Source organism: Acinonyx jubatus, chromosome A1, assembly GCF_027475565.1.
Source record: "Acinonyx jubatus isolate Ajub_Pintada_27869175 chromosome A1, VMU_Ajub_asm_v1.0, whole genome shotgun sequence".
Taxonomy (NCBI): domain Eukaryota; kingdom Metazoa; phylum Chordata; class Mammalia; order Carnivora; family Felidae; genus Acinonyx; species Acinonyx jubatus.
This window is the reverse complement of record NC_069380.1, coordinates 178,129,051-178,145,860: the sequence shown is the minus strand read 5'-3', so window position 1 is coordinate 178,145,860 and position 16,810 is coordinate 178,129,051. Positions and strand designations below refer to the sequence as shown.

At 43.6% G+C, this 16,810-nt stretch overlaps 1 protein-coding gene across 3 annotated transcripts in view; it reads left to right on the top strand.

Annotated features, from left to right (window-relative positions):
* WWC1 (WW and C2 domain containing 1) overlaps positions 1-16,810 on the top strand; it is a 153,866-nt gene that overhangs the window by 79,448 nt on the left and 57,608 nt on the right. For 2 of the 3 annotated variants that reach the window (XM_027033974.2, XM_053226680.1), the window contains exons 3-4: positions 4,559-4,762; positions 15,709-15,785. In XM_027033974.2, the coding sequence (XP_026889775.1) occupies positions 4,559-4,762; positions 15,709-15,785 (281 nt within the window). The remainder of the gene's footprint in view (positions 1-4,558; positions 4,763-15,708; positions 15,786-16,810) is intronic. The other variant, XM_027033980.2, reaches the window with a different exon arrangement.

The following is a 16,810-nucleotide window of genomic DNA, read 5'->3' as shown; positions in this document are numbered from 1 at the left end:
TATACACAATGCCTGTATTGATCGTATTTAAATTTTGCCTTAATAAAGTTGATTTAAGCCATACATTGATGCCCACTTCATACTGTAGACCAATTAAGTGGAAATCTCTGGGGTAGTTCCAACATGTAGCCAGGTTGAAACCAGTGTTCTGATATGAGGTTGCGTGTTGTTTGTCTACGTGTGCATTCATCTATCTGTGTTGGTTTCTACTATGAAAGAGAGACTGGGCCACCCAAATTGGTAGCCAGCCTCCAATTAAGGCTCTCCCATACTTTTATATTCCAAGGAGTAGAGGACCTTGGCCACAGAGAGGGCGCTACTAAACAGAACGCTCTGGGGAGGGTTCATCCAGGTGTGCCCTTGCTGCTGGTCAAGGGCCAGCATCTCAGCCAGCCCTTTGGCGGGAGATCCTACCTGGAGCTCAGCATCACACCTGCCAGCCTTGCCTGCCAGCTTCAGTGAGCGCTCAGCGCATCTGTGCTGTCACCTCTGAGAGAGTGGTTTTCACCTTTGGTGGCACACTGGAATATTTGGGGAGCTTTGCAAATCACCACTGCCTCATCCCCACCCCCAGAGATTCTGATCTAATTGATCCAGGGGTGGGGCTTGGGTATCAGGAGTGTTAAAATTCCCCCCAAGTGATTCTAATTGTGTCAGTCAAGGTTTCTCAGCCACGTCTGTCTGGGGACAGACACCTGGGGAAACTTTCACAAGTGTCAGTGCCTGGGTCCCACTCATGGAAATTCTGATATAAATGTTCTGGCGCAGGGTTCAGGGTTTTTTGTGTTTTTGCTGTTTTGTAGCTCCTCAGCTGATTCTAATATACTGCCAGGACCCAAAATTACTGGATGAAGTACCAACATTTTTTAAAGCAATTTTGCTGAGAATCTGGGGGAAAAGGCACTTTCATAGGCTGTTTGTGAGAATAAGAATTGGTACAACCTTTCCAAAGGTAGTCCCTGTATTAAGTATATCTTGCAGAATTAATCATACAAGTTCACACAAGTATTTTTTTTAACAGTTGTCGCTGCAACATTGTTTGTAATAGCAAAAAAACTTAAAACAATCCAAATATTTCCCAGTAGAAGTCTGGGAAGCCACTAATACCCTACCATAAATACAGCCTAATCCCATTCCATGGAATACTATGCAACCATTTAAATGATCAAGGTAAATAAAAAATGAAAAAATAAATAAAAACAGTAATAAAACTAAAAAAAAAGAATAAACAAAAAGACTTGAGGTAAATCTTCACCCAATAAGGAAGGATGAACAATATCTATCATTTGCAGATGAAAGCAAATTACAGACCAGTATATATAACATGGGGCCATGTTGCATTAAAAATAAGTTTTTGTATACAGACACATATGTATCAACAAACAGGTTTATGTGTAATTAAAGGGCAGTATCTTTTAGTGTGTGAGACTCCTAGCAGCAGTTACCTGTAGGGAGTAGGATTAGAGACATGGAAACTCTCACTTGTTTTATAAATTTGCGGTAGTAGAATTGTGAGATTTTCCTTTTTTGTATTTTTCCCCAAAAGTGTAAACTTTAAAAATTTACATATTTTAGAAAACATCTCCAGCCTGGCCATGATCAGCTGTATCTTCTGTGGGCTCTGTCAGCTGGATGTCTGAGGCTAATGCTTGGGCACTCAGGAGTCCCTGACTCTGAGGGCATCCATATCTACTGATGGGACACAGGACCCAGCTTTATAAAATGCTCCCCCCTTTTTATTTTTTTATTTATTATTATTATTTGTGTTTATTTTTGAGAAAGACAGAGCGTGAGCGGAGGAGGGGCAGAGAGGGAGGGAGACACAGAATCTGAAGCAGGCTCCAGGCTCTGAGCTGTCAGCACAATGCTCGACACAGGGCTCGAACTCACAAACCACGAGATCGTGACCTGAGTCGAAGTCAGATGCTTAACCAACTGAACCACCCAGGCGCCCCAAATGCTCCCCTTTTTAATCTTTTCTTGTAAATATTCCTCCTCCTTTCCTGGTGGAAGGGTTGCAGAGCTTTCCTTATGAGAAACAATCTTGTGGCTCCTGCCAGCAATCTTTAGACTTTGTTTTCTTTCCCAGAAAAAGGGAGGAGGAAGAGTTTAAAGAATTGCTATTCACAATTAAAAAACTGGCCCCAGTAAATAGTTTGGGCTTTACTCTCACCAACGTTTGTTTACTTTACCTGGGCAGAAGTGCTTTATAGCTTCCTAGAAGCAGGGTAAGCAGGACCTGTTACCCTCTTTAACAATTACAGAGGTAGATGCAGAAAGGTTAAGCAACCTGCCCATTGTAACACAGCAGTTACTGGTAGGGACAGTAACTTGGCCCTGCTGCTTCTGTGATCATCCTCCCTATACCTTCTTTCTTTCATTGGAAATGCTCATTTGGTGAATGAGGAATGGGAGCTATCGGCCCTACAAAAGGAGGCACAAACTCAAATTCCCCAGGAGTCAGACCCATGACATAAATGAATGAAGCAGACCAGCAGACTGATGGAGTACTTGGGTCTGTGGCAAACTGTGGACTCAGCATGGCCAGATCTTCTGAAAAAAACAGAGATCAGGATTGTAATGTTTACATCTCCCTGTTTTTATATACCAGTAACCAACTTAAAATTAATAAAACACTTTCGGTTAAGCAGAACCTGTCCACTGGCTGGATTCACCACATGACCATGATTATACAGTTTCTGGTGTGTTTTGCCCCCCAACCCCACCCACCAGCGGGGAGATGGCTGAAGGGTTGGCAGCTGAGGGGCATCGATTCCTTGACATTGCTTTGATATCTTCCATGTCTGTTCAGCTGTTAGCTATCCCTTTTTTTTTCTTAATGTCTATCTTGGGGCACCTGAGTGGCTTGCTTGGTTAAGCGTCCAACTCTTGGTTTTGGCTTAGCTGATGATCTCACAGTTGGTGAGTTCAAGCCCTGCATCGGGCTCTGTGCTGATAACCTCTAGCCTGCTTAGATTCTCTTTGTCTTCTTCTCTCTCTCTGCCCCTCCTGCTCTCTCTCTCTCTCTCTTTCTGTCTCAAAATAAATAAATTAGCTTTAAAAATTTTTTTGTTTTTGTTTTTCTAATAGGTAGTAATTTTTTTCTTTTTTTCTTAATATGAAATTTATTATCAAATTGGTTTCCATACAACTCCCAGTGCTCATCCCAACAAGTGTCCTCCTCAATGCCCATCACCCACTTTCCCCTCCCTCCCACCCCCTATCAACCCTCAGTTTATTCTCAGTTTTTAAGTCTCTTATGGTTTGGCTTCTCCCCTCTCTGTAACTTTTTTTTCCCCTTCTCCTCCCCCATGGTCTTTTGTTAAGTTTCTTAGGATCCACATAAGAGTGAAAACATGGTATCTTTCTCTGTATGACTTATTTCACTTAGCATTACACTCTCCAGTTCCATCCACGTTGCTACAAAAGGCCATATTTCATTCTTTCTCGTTGCCAAATAGTATTCCATTGTACATATAAAAAAATTATTGTTTTTTTGGATTTTGACCTTTTTTCGAATGATCACTGTACATATTTATTGCATTTTTTTAAAAGAATGAAGAAATATCGTACCACCAAGACAGATCTACTGCTGATAATTTGCTAAGCATTCTCCTAATGCTTTTGAGAATGTACATATTGTTTCAATAAATACAGCATTATTCAGTTTTGCCCCCTGCACCTCCACTCACTTATACATAATAGGCCTCTTTCTGTTTCATTCGCATTTCTTTGAAGACACTATCTTTGGTGGCTGTGGCAGCGTGTTGTGTAAATATAGCAGACTTGACCAGTTATTTTCCATGTGACCTTGAGCAAGGTATTTAATCTGTGCCTAGATTTTCTCTTTCATGTAGTGGGGGTTATAACAAAATCTACTTTTAGGGTTAGTGTGAGGATTGAAGGGGCAAAGAGATGTACAGTAGTTAGAACAGTGCTTGGCATAGAGTAGATGTTATATTAGCGCTTGTTATCCTTTTCATCACTATTATCACAGTTTGGTACAAAGGCATCTTTGCCTGAATTTTTTATTACACTTGGTAATAAATTATTGTGGGGGAATTACTGGTTAATACTATGGGGGAATTATTGGTCACAGGGTATTCACATTTCAAGGCTCTTAATGTGCATCGTCGGATAGTCCTCTTCTAAATCTGTTACTAATTTACATTTCCAGCAGGCAACGGGTCCCTATTTTTCATAGCCTCTAAAATATTTTTTGTTTTCTTTTTCTTCACTCTTTACCAAAACTGATGACCGTAAGGATCTGTAATATCCTTGAGCCTCTGTCTAGATTAGAACTCAAACCTGGTCCTTCTCCTTGCTGTTCTGAGACAGACTGGCTTTGGGTATGGAAATTAATTCTGGTTTATATTGTTTTTGTTGCCTTAACCCAAATGGAGAGTCTCTGTTGCTTAACAGGTAAGTTTAATGCATCCGCTTTTATCGTGATACTCCGTTTACTATATTCTCTGTTTTCTGGTAGTGCATCCCACAGGCCACCGACCCAACATGTCTTGGTGAGGTGCTGACCTAGGGTCTCTGGGGTCTGTTCCAGAAACCACTCAGATCGAGGACCCCCGGGTGCAATGGCGGCAGGAGCAGGAGCACATGCTGAAGGATTACCTGGTGGTGGCCCAGGAGGCCTTGAGCGCGCAGAAGGAGATCTACCAGGTGAAGCAACAGCGCCTAGAGCTCGCACAGCAGGAGTATCAGCAGCTGCACGCCGTCTGGGAGCACAAGCTGGGCTCCCAGGTCAGCTGTGAGTACCTCCCGCCACCAGCGCCCGCACCCCTGCACGATGGCGGGAAGGACTGCACCCAGTCCTGTCTGGCTCGCCTCTCAGTGCTTCTCAGATCTGCCAGTTTTCTTCCATCTCTGCTTCTCGTGCAAACCACCATCCTCTCCGAAGCCCTTCTGCTTCTGCCTTGCAGTGATTCATATGCCTCTTTCATTCCATGCCTTTCATTCGTCTGCAGTCATCTCAGACTATCAGCCAGCTTACAGACCTCCTCATTTAAAGCCCTTCAAAGGCTAGAGGATGTGGGGTGTAGGGAGTTCTTCTTCAATGGAGAGAGCTTGAAGTTGGGAGGATGAAAATGGTCTGGAGATGGACAGTGGTGGTGGTTGCACAACACTGTAAATGTACTTAATGCCCCTGAACTGGACACTTAAAAATGAATTTTACGCTATGTATATTTCACCACAATTTAAACAAAAAACCTTCAGTGGCTTCCCATCGTTCCTTCCACAGCCTCCACTGCCCTTTGTGGTCAGGCTCCTGCAGCCACCCCAGCCTTGTCTCATGCGGCCACTTGCTGCACTCCATTCCTCGTTCACTGGGCTCCAGAGCCCCCCACTCTGCTCCCCTAGCCTGCCCTGCACCTTTCCACCTTGGCACTTTTGCACTTGCTGCACCCCTGCCTAGGATGCTTTTCTGTCTGTTTGCATAGCTGGTTCCCTCTTACCCTTCTGGTCTCACCCTTCCAGTCCCATTCTTCCTGTCATCTCCTCTGAGAGGCTCGCTTCTGACAGCTCCATCAACAGACTCCCTTCCCCAGTGTTAGCCTTTGTAATGGCTCTCTGTTTATTTTCTTCATTGCATGTGTCACAAGACATCTGCTTACATGTCTGTATTACGTCCAGTGGCATGTTAACTCTGTAAGGGCGGGGCTCCTGTCTCCCTGGTTCGCACTGGTATCTTCAGGAGAATAGGCATGCCAAGGCCCCAGTCCTTCATTCCCAGTGCAGTACCAGACCAGTACCTGTTCAGGAGCCTACTTACATTTGCCAATGTGTTGGGGTTTTTTGTCTTTTACCACTATTTCTAATAACCAGCCCTGCCCCATGTTTTTTGAGTGCTTAGTACATGTCAGGCTGAAAATGCTATTTCACTGAATCCTCATAATAATCCTGTGGATGAGGACAGTTAATATCCCCTGTAATAGGGAAGGAAACAGGTTAGTGGAGTTGATGACATGCCCAGGGTCTTAGAGCTGGTGAGAGCAGCAGTAAGTTGTAAATCCATCCCATCTGCCCCTCCAGCATCCTCAGTGTGGGCGAAGGGGCCAGCACTAGGCCATGCTGTTAGGTTGACATAGCTTGGCTGCGTCACTGGATACTTCTCCTGTGTGAAGCCCTCATTTTGAAAAGTTCAGTCCGCCTTGGGGACAGAACTTGCCCAGTTACTCACTTTCCCAGCCCTGCCCTTTTCCCTGGCGACTCAAGCAAATCCCCAGAGTCTCAGATTATGGAAAAGAACTATATTATACTTATTACCTTTTTCTAGGTCAAGTAATGTCCTAGAGACTGTCATGAGCGTTTTAGCACTTAATCTGTTTTAGGCAGCTCAGGCTGCCATAACAGAATCTCAGAGACTAGGTGGCTTAAACAACAGAAATATATTTTCCCATAGTTCTGGAGCTTGAAGTCCAAGATCAGGGTGTCAGCATGGTCTGATTCTAGTGAGAGCCCTCTTTCTGGCTGGCAGATGGCTGCCTTCTCACTGTGTCATCACATAGCAGAGAGGGAGACAGAGAGCACAGTCTCTTCTTGTACAGTCACTAATCCCATCATGAAAGCCCCACCCTCGTGACCTCATCTAAACCTAATCACCTCCCAAAGACCTTTCTTCAGATACCATCCCATTGGGGGTTAGGGCTTCAACATATGGATTGGGGGCAGGGAGGAGGGAATTCAATCTATAGCATCATCCTTGCTACAGTCCTGGCAGGGAGATATTATTGTCCCTAGTGAAGCTCAGATTTGAAGAGGTGGGGTGATTTTGTTTTCTCCTAAAGCCCTGCAGTCTGAGAAGTGACAAGTGTGTATAAAAATGAACCTTCGTATTTTGGGGGACAGGATGCTTACATGGACCCAAAGTATCACCCCACAAATCAGTTACGAATTTCAGAAGGTAAAGTGTATTTTCACATGGAAAGAACTGCAGCTACCGCCTTACACAGGTGTAAAATTAGCATCACCGTAAGGAGACGAACTGACATCGTGTGCTTTCTGATGGGATGCAGTAAGAACATTGTGGAGGATTCTTGACAAAAATATTTACCATCCATCAAATCATCAAGAAACAGCCAGACAGCTCCATAATGTGGAATGTCCTACAAGATAATTGGCCTGGACTCTTCGAGGGGGGAAAAGTGTGAAAAACTAGAAAGAGGGGAAACTCTTCTATACTTAACAACAACAACAAAAACCAATGGAGGCATAAACCAGATTAAATGTTTGCACCCTGGTTAGACCCTGGGTTGAGGTTGCAGGCAGGGGGGTGGGAGGGTGAGGAGGAAGCAGCCATAACAGACATTCTCAGATATTTGGAAGATTGTCTTAATTGTGATCATCATATTGTGGCTATGTAGGAGAATGTCCTTGTTCTTAAGACATGCATGTGGCATCATGTCTACACCTTAATTTCAAAAAAGATCTAGCAGGAAAAAAAAACAATATAACTATGCCATCAGTCTCAGTAAGCTGATCAGTAGCTGCCAATGACATGTTGGTGGTTTTGAATAGAGGACAGGTTTGCATTTTTTGGCCACCCACCATTTTCAGTAATCATTCATTGAGGGCTTTCTATGAACCAGGCGTCTCAGTGAGAGGAAGAATTGGAGAGGAGGGAGGGATAGATAGAACAAATGTGGGGAAATGTTAAAAATTGGTGGACCTAGGAAAAGAAGGGTGTATTAATATTATATTAGTCTTTCAAATTTGCTATACATTTAGTTTCCAAAATAAAAAGTCAAGGTGGGGAAAAGAGCCAAATGGGCAGGAATGATATATTTCCACAGAGAAGCCTGATGGTAGGAGATGACCATCATTGGACTTTGAAGTCAGAGGGCCTGAGTTTGAATCTCCACTGTTACTGTGTCCTCTTGGAGAACATACTTCACCTCTTTATGTGTATGATCCCTTCTGTTTAAATATAAAATGTTATGGTACCTTCCTCTCCTGGGTCCATGTCAGAGTTTCTCAACCTCAGTACTACTGACATTGGAGGCCAGCTAAATCTTCACTGTAGGGACTGTCCTATATATTGTGGGTTGTTGAGCAGCACTTCTGGTCTCTACCCACTAGATGCTAATAGTACCCCCTACCGCAGGCTATAACAACCAAAAATGTCTCCAGACATTGCCAAATATACTCTAGGGGGATGCAAAATTCTCCCAGTTTAAAACCACTGGTATCAGTAAACCAGTACCCTTAGAATATGTTAATGGCTCAACATTCTTCTTAAATACTTTACATAATATTTTGAGAGTATGAACTCGAGCTAGACTGCCTGGGTTCACATCCAGGATATGCCATTTACTAGCTGTGTAACTTTGCCCAAGTTATATGCTACTTCTCTCTGCCTCAAATTCTTCTATAAAATTGACATAAAAATGGTATCACCTTAGGGCACCTGGGTGGCTCGGTCGGTTAAGTGTCGACTTCAGCTCAGATCATGATCTTACAGTTTGTAAGTTCAATCCCCACATCAGGTTCTGTGCTGACAGCTCAGAGCCTGGAGCCTGCTTCAGATTCTATGTCTCCCTCTCTGTCTGCCCTTCACCTGCTCTCTCTCTCTTTCTCTCAAAAATAAATAAACATTTTAAAAAATAATAATGGTATCACCTTCATTGGGGTGTTATGAGACTTAAATTAGTTAACAGATGTAAAGTACTTGGAAAAGTACTTGTCATATTCTTAAGCTCAATAAATAATAACAATTGTTTGATATTATTAATTTACTGGCATTGAAATGACAAAAGATTTTAACAGATTCCTGGAACTAATAAGAATAAATACATGATTAGTGGTAGGAAATAATGATGCAGTCTTATCATATGACTCCATCAAGTTCAAAGGCACCACTGGTTTGAATGTTAAAGAACTTCCACCTAAAGTGACTGAGGTCATCTCTGGTAACCAGATCTGGGATCCAAACCATCCAGGAATTGGGGCATCCCCAGCCTAAGCATCCCAGTTAAAAAGACATGACCCTTCCTCCTCATGACTTTCTATGGGTTTTAAAACCAGCTTTGTCTTCCAAGTCAAGCTCTCCAACATGTTGATAGACTGGTGAGGTCACATGCCTTGTTTCTAATTCAGATGGCTTGCCTGAGCTTGTGAGAGTTTTGCCACCTGGCCTTGGCTGAGGTGGGGCCTGGCCACAGGTGGGGTCCTGGGGGTGGAGGCTTTGTCAGCACCTCTGGTGCAGTCTCTGGCTCCATGGGGAAAGAGAAGAGAACTAATATTTATTGTGCACCTGTTACATTCCTGCAGGGCAATGTGATGGGCATTCCACATCCATTATTTAAAGTAACCTTCCCCTCCCAACTATCCTGCAAGTATTGTTTCTTTTTTACATATCAGGAAACTGAGGCCCAGAGAGGGGAAGGAGCTTCTTCAAGGTCACACTAGTAAAAAGTGGCAGAGCCTTTATACCCAGGAGTATCTAACCTCAAAAACATTTCTCTTGGGGCACCTGGGTGGCTCAGTCGGTTAAGCATCCAACTTTGGCTCAGGTCATGATCTCGCAGTCCATGAGTTTGAGTCCCACATCGGGCTCTGTGCTGACAGCTCAGAGCCTGGAGTCTGCTTCACATTCTGTGTCTCCATCTCTTTCTGCCCCTTCCCCACTCATACTCTGTCTCCCTCTGTCTCAGAAATAAATAAAAACATTAAAAATTTTTTTTTTTTAATTTTCTCTTAATTTAATACAAGTCATCAAATTCTAAGGTTCTTGTGTTACATTTGGGTTCTCCCATCCTCTGAAAGATGAGAACTCAGGATAACTGGGTTCTTTGGGCCCTCACCATGTTCCTTCCTCTTTCTAGGCCTTGGTTTCCCATTTGAAAAAGCAATCATTGGGAACCTTGTAATTAAAAATGCCAGTTGAACCACCTACCTGATTTCCCTCACTCCTGAAACCAAGAAAATGCAAAATAAGAGATTTCCTTTTTAAGGAGTACATGCACAAAGACAGGGAGACTGGGAGAAAAAAGAGTGACAATAAGATGTGGAAGCTGGAAAGCAGATGGGCAGGTGACAACCTATCTGATAGACCTGAGAAAAGAGAATACAAGCTGATCGTGAGGAAAACCAGCACTCTGGTCTACGTAGATCACTGGCAAAAGTCGTGGGAATTGGAATCCTCAGCTGTCTTTGGGAATGTAAGTCAAGTTTGAGGAGGCCCTGAAATAAAGAGGATTGGGTAAAAGCTGTTTTAGGAAAAGGACAAGCAAATCTCTTCCCCAAATCATACAGCCCATCTCCAACCTGGCAGGATACAAGGTGGGGTGCACCACAGTGAAAACACAGTGATTAAGTGAACTCGGACCCATAGGATTTGAGATCCCAGCTCACATGTACCACTTGGTCCCCAGAATGGTGCCAGGCTATTACCACCCAGGCTGGAGAGTCTAGGGAATCTGACCAGATAAAAGAGATGTAAAGACATTGAGCATTTCTAGATGAAACAGTCCAGCCAAAGCATGTACCATATAAGCCACAGTCAACAAACCTCACTCCATTCTGCTTTTTTTTTTTTAATTTTTTCTAATGTTTATTTCTGAGACAGAGACACAGCATGAGTGGAGGAAGGGCAGAGAGAGAGAGGGAGACACAGAATCCGAAGCAGGCTCCAGGCTCTGAGCTGTCAGCACAGAGCCCGACGCGGGGCTCGAACTCACAAACCATGAGATCATGACCTGAGCCAAAGTTGGTCGCTCATCTGACTAAGCCACCCAGGTGCCCCTCCATTCTGCTTTTGGAGCAGACAACTGAGATTCCAGACACCTGAGCAAAGCCTCTGACATGCAAAATAGAGATGAAAACAAACCCTTGGTGATGGGGAGGCCTTGTGGGAACAGGGAGTATACGTGGAGAAAACATCAAGAGAAGCTACACACCCATGAAACAAGAACGGGATGCTATATTTTATTTTATTTTTTTATTTTTTTATTATTTTTTTTAACATTTATTTATTTTTGAGACAGAGAGAGAGCATGAACGGGGGAGGGGCCGAGAGGGAGACACAGAATCGGAAACAGGCTCCAGGCTCTGAGCCATCAGCCCAGAGCCCGATGCGGGGCTCGAACTCACGGACCGCGAGATCGTGACCTGAGCTGAAGTCGGACGCCCAACTGACTGCGCCACCCAGGCGCCACAAGAGATGCTATATTTTATAGAAGGGAACATTAAGAGAACACAAAAGAATCTTTAGAAATTAAAATGCTGTAGCAGAAATTTAAAATCCGTAGGAAGATTGGAAAGTAAGCCCGAAGAAATCTTCTAAAAAATCAGAGCAAAAATACAATGAGGTGGAAAAGAAGAGAGGGGGAAAAAAAAAAAAGTAGAGCACCAGGCCAGGAAACCTATCAGAATAATGAAAAGTTCCAGAGGAAACAGAGAAGAAGAAGCATCAGGTAAAATAATTTCAGAAGAATTTCCCAGAACAGTTGGAAGAGAGTTCTTAGATTGAAAGGGCTTAGTGAGCACAATGCATGAAAGTCCACTCACACCAAGACATACCTTTGTACCGCTTCAAACATGGAACGATCCAAGATCCTGAAAGCGTTCAGAGAGAAAAACCAGGCCACACAAAAATTATCAGAGCTCAGAGTAGCTCAGCAGTAACACTAGAAACCTAGAACAATGGAGCCATGACTTCAAATTTTTAAGGAAAATCACTTACGACCTAGAATTCTATATCCTGCAAAACTACCTTTAATCAACCATAGGGTAGAACAAAGGTATTTTTAGACATGCATGATTTCAAAAGCTTCTTTCCTTTGTGGCCTCCTCCTTGGGAAGCTGCTGGTGTTCTACTGAAATGAGCTGGTAGGAGGGGAAGACATGGTGTTTAGGAAAGAGGAGAGAGGCAGGAAGGGCATCTCAGGATGCCCGCAGCACAGAGAGCAACCAGCTCACGCCAAAGCAGGCACGTGCCTGGGCCAGGCAGAGCCAAAGGGCAGAAACCAGCAGGACGCAGACGGACCTGGACCCTGTGAGGGGAGATTCAGATAACTGGCAGAGCGTGAGGTTGAATCTGTGATCAGTTTGTAGAAAGTGAGCAAGCATAAAAATGACAATTATTAACTCTAGGAAAAACAAACCCAAAAAAATGTGCCGGAAAAGAAAAGTAAGCAAAGTCAGCTACATGCCTCTGGCCCAAGTTGTGTTTACAGAGTGAAAGTAATGCAAACACTGAAGATGGCTTTCACCAAGATTATGCTGTCTCCGAGGATGGGGAGCTGGGAGGGGTGCACATGTACCATGTCAGGCCTGGAGAAGGGTGGGAAGCTAACTCCCTGTCCTCCAGAGAGGTAAGTAAGTACATAATGCCTAAAACAAAAATAACTTGCTGCCTCTTGGTAATCAAGAAATTAGCTAAACACATTGAAATGATTCCCTTTTCAGGAGTGAGGGATAGGGACCTGGGGAATGTTCTCTTTTTATAACAAACCTTGTACTATGTTGGACTGTTAAACTTGTGGTCATCTGTAACTTGAAAAAAAGCTTACAAATCAAAAGCTATAAAAAGGTGGGCATTTAAAGTCACCCTGTGAGGTCCTGTTCGAATATAAAATTCCTTTGTTGGAGGGATAGTGAGGGGATAGTGGCACAAGGGGAAGGAGGTCAATGACCTTTTTCTTGATTGTGGTGCTTATTGGCTGAGTGTGTTTCTTTTGTGAAAATTCACCAAGCTGCACACATGATTTGTGCACCTTTCCACATGCATCTTTTACTTATGTAAAATGTTTACTTAAGAAATGATAACAGGCAGGATGCCTGGGTGGCTCAGTCAGTTAAGTGTTTTTGACTCTTGATTTCAGCTCAGGTCATGATCTCACAGTTCATGGGATCAAACCCTGTATCAGTGTGGAGGCGCTTGGGATTCTCTCTCTCTCTCTCTCTCTCTCTCTCTCTCTCTCTCTCTCTCTCTCTCTCTCTCCTCGCCCCCCCCCCCCCCCAGCTCACTCCCATGCTCTTGCTCTCTCTCAAAATAAATAAACTTAAAAAAAAAATGGTAACAGACTACATCCCATTTTAACAGCTTTGGATACAAATAGTGCACTTCACGGTGGTACTCCAAAGCATAAGAATCCAAGCCCCCAGTGGCTCAGTTGGTGGGAGTCCATTCTTTTTTTTTTTTTTTAATAGGAATAAAATCAAGCCTCTCCTTTTTTTTTTCATTAACTTTTAAAAATATTTATTTTTGAAAGAGAGAGCAAGCAGGGGAGGGGCAGAGAGAGGGAGACAGAGGATCTAAAGCAGACTCTGTACTGACAGCAGAGAGCCCAACGTGGGGCTCGAACTTACGAACCGCAAGCTCATGACCTGAGCCAAAGTCAGATGCTCAACCGACTGAACCACCCAGGTGCCCCAGGAGTCTGTCCTTTTTTGGGTTCCCTTCCCTCCAAGATTTTTGAGCATGTCCAAGGAGCACGCCCACTTTCCACAGATCAGCACTGGTGTTTCTGGTCCCCACAGTCATGCTCTCCCTGTTAGGGTAGGTCTTACAGTTCTTCATGGGTTCTCCCAGGCTGCTAACACTCTCTCGTTTACAGTTCGCTGTGGTGTAGACCCAAGTCCAGTGGCACAGCCTGGTTAGTAGAGTGGTTGACAGGATGGGGTGCTCATAGAATGGACACCCCCTTTTGAGTGTATCCCCATCTTTTTTCTTCACCAATGACTCTTTTCATCATGTTCTTACAATTAATCAGTGGGTAACAAATATTAATGACCTCAAAATTTTGTTGAAAAAAGACTGTCAGGGGGAAATTGCTTAAATCACTGCCTCCAGCTATGTATCCAGCCAAATCCCACCCTGAAATCCCTAAGTTCAGCAAACATCAGAGGAATTAGAATGCAGGAAATGAAAGCTTCCAGTTGGAAACAAACATGTGATTCTGAAGTCCCTATTCCAAGCTGACAATGGGGACTGCAAGGTCTTCCCCACCCATCCAGATGTTCCCACCACCCATCTCTTCTGGTAAAGCCTCCTCCTCCTCATCATCATCACTGTAAACTGGGCACAAAGGCAACACCGCCTATCATCTTTACTGTTATTATGCAGACAGTTTTATTTCCCTTCTCCGGAACTTTTCAGTGTTCCATTTTAACTCGTGCATAACCAGAAGGCCCTACCTCCCAACAATGGAAATTGCCACCAGTCTCTGTCCTCAGGAAACTCCAGGCCCCAGCAGTTGATCTCACTGTGCACGTGCACACATAGTGTCCAGAAGACACTAGGTGGGATGTGAGGGGTGGGGGGCGGGGGGGTAGGAAATGATGGAATTGCACACCTGGTTGGGATTAAGGCCCCAGGGGAGAAGCTCTTCTCTGCTCCATACTAAGAACCCCTATCCTTTTCGTGAACAGTGGGGTTGTGCTTATATTAAGGACACCATGAATTGTACATTGGGCCCCTTTCCCTCTTCACATCACCAGTTAGGAAGCTCAGAGCCAGGTTTGTGGTGTCTGGTAAGGAAGGGGACCCTCCATGTTTGCATGAGCCCTAACTAACCTCACACCTGTGGATGTGATTCCTCATTCTTGTCTTCCCTTCGTCTCATGTCCTTACTTCAAATGTATTTTACTCTGTTACGTTCATTTTTGTAAGCCTTAAAATATCTTTTCAAGACATAAATACTATTTTAAAATTTTTTAAATGCAGTAATTACAACTACATAACAACTGCGGATAATCAAAGTAACTTTGAGAAAAGAGAATTGAATTAGGGTGGTGGGGTTATGGGTAATTTATTTTCCCTTAAAAATGTACATTAAGGGGGCACCTGGGTGACTCAGTTGGTTAAGTGCTTCTTGATAACTCTTGACATCCGTTCGGGTCATGATCTCAGGGTTGTGAGATTGAGCCCCACCTTGGGCTCTGCACTGAGCATGGAGTTCTCTCCCTCTCCCCTGCTTGCATGCTCTCAAGTAAATTTTTTTAAAGTACATTAATATTGTAGAGTACAATAAATAATACTTTTAGTTATTTTTCTGATTATAAAAATGTATTCCTCTTAGTGTGGAAAATAAAAATACAAAGATGAAAATTGGTCTTATGTATCATCCATATCTCTACATATCAACATTATCTTTTTGTTATATTTCTTTCTGTGCTTTTTCTAGATGCATATGTGTATATATATGTTTGTTAACTGTGTATATTTAACAAATTTAAGTTACTCTTTATGGCTTTTTATAAACTACTGTTTTCAGGTGGCAGTAAGTTTTGGACATTTTCCCTTGTTCAGAATTCCTGTGTACAATTGTTTTAAATCACGTTAAGTTGTATCATCCTCACTTATGCATGTACCATATTTATTTAGCAAAATTCCCCTTCACTGGGGTGCCTGGGTGGCTCAGCCAGTTAAGCGTCTGACTCTTGATCTCAGCTCAGGTCATGATCTCAGAGTTCATGAGTTCAAGCCCCACATCCGGCTCTGCAGTGATGGTGCAGAGCCTGCTTGGGAGTCCTCTCCCTGTCTCTGCTCCTCCCCTGCTTGTGTGCTCTCTGTCTCAAAATAAATAAATAAACTTAAAAAAATAAAAAATAAAAATCCCCCCCCTTGTTGGGCATTTAGTTTGTTCATGATTAGTGATTCTTTTCTGGGTTTATGTAGATGTCCAAATAAGCCATCTCTCCCAAAATGTGTTTCTTCTACAGAACTTTTTTTTTTTTTCTTTTTCGTTGCAGTGGTGTCGGGTTCGTCATCCAGCTCTAAGTATGACCCTGAGATCCTGAAAGCTGAAATTGCCACAGCAAAATCCCGGGTAGGGCCTCTTTGCCTGCACTGTGGAAGGGGGGTCACCGAGGCAGCCACAGACCACTTGCCCACCCACTGGACCAAAGGAGACGCTTCCACCAGGCAGTGATGGCTGGTGCTGACTGACAGGACCCTAAATAACAGCAGTAGTAGCAGTGGTAGCAGCTGTCACAGTAATTGTAATGGTAACAGCAGCGACCATGTCACTGTAGACCAAGCATGGTGCTCAGTGCTTCATGAATGCGGTCTCGTGTTCCTCCAGCAAACCCACGAAGCAGCTGTTGTCCATATCTGCACTTAAAGATGAGCAAACAGAAGCTTAGGGTAACTTGCCCCAAGGTCACAAGGATTCAGGGCTTACACAAGGTCAAAGAACTTACAGTTCTTAACGCAGTGTGCTCTCTTCCTAGCTATGGCTTATTCTATATTGTCTTATTTAGTTCCTTCATGATAATTACTTCATGACTTCTTGGGAATAAATATCATTCCCATTTTACTGGTGTGGAACTATGACACAGCAGTTAAGTGACTTGTTCAAGGGAAAGCCAGTATTTGGAACGCAGGCTCAGTGATAACTTCAGGTAGGTTTTCCAAAATCATGCCTACAAGAAAACAAAAGGGGGAAGTGGGCCAGGGGTGAAGCAGTAGGGTGTGCTGGGAAGAGTGTAGCCTTAGAGAGGTGTGCCCTGTCTAAAGGGGTAGTTGAGTTTCAGCCCTACCCTATTGTGGCTGTGCTGGAATGAGGGCTCAGTGTTGGCAGATCTTCTGTTTTTAGAAGAGAGCTATACTTAGGCTTATTATGTGAAATCTCTCCATATTTCATTATTAGCAATTAAATTTTTAAATTTTATAACTGCAAACCAAACACAGCATTCCTGCAAGCCAAATCCAGCTCCCGGGCCATGTCTTGCCTCTAAAGTTATTGCACTGCCTCTCACCTCCATACCCATGCACAGCCCTGTGAATTACCATATTCCTCACCTATCAGAACAGGAGAGGGAGTCTCAGGGAGGTGAGATGGCTCGAGAGAGG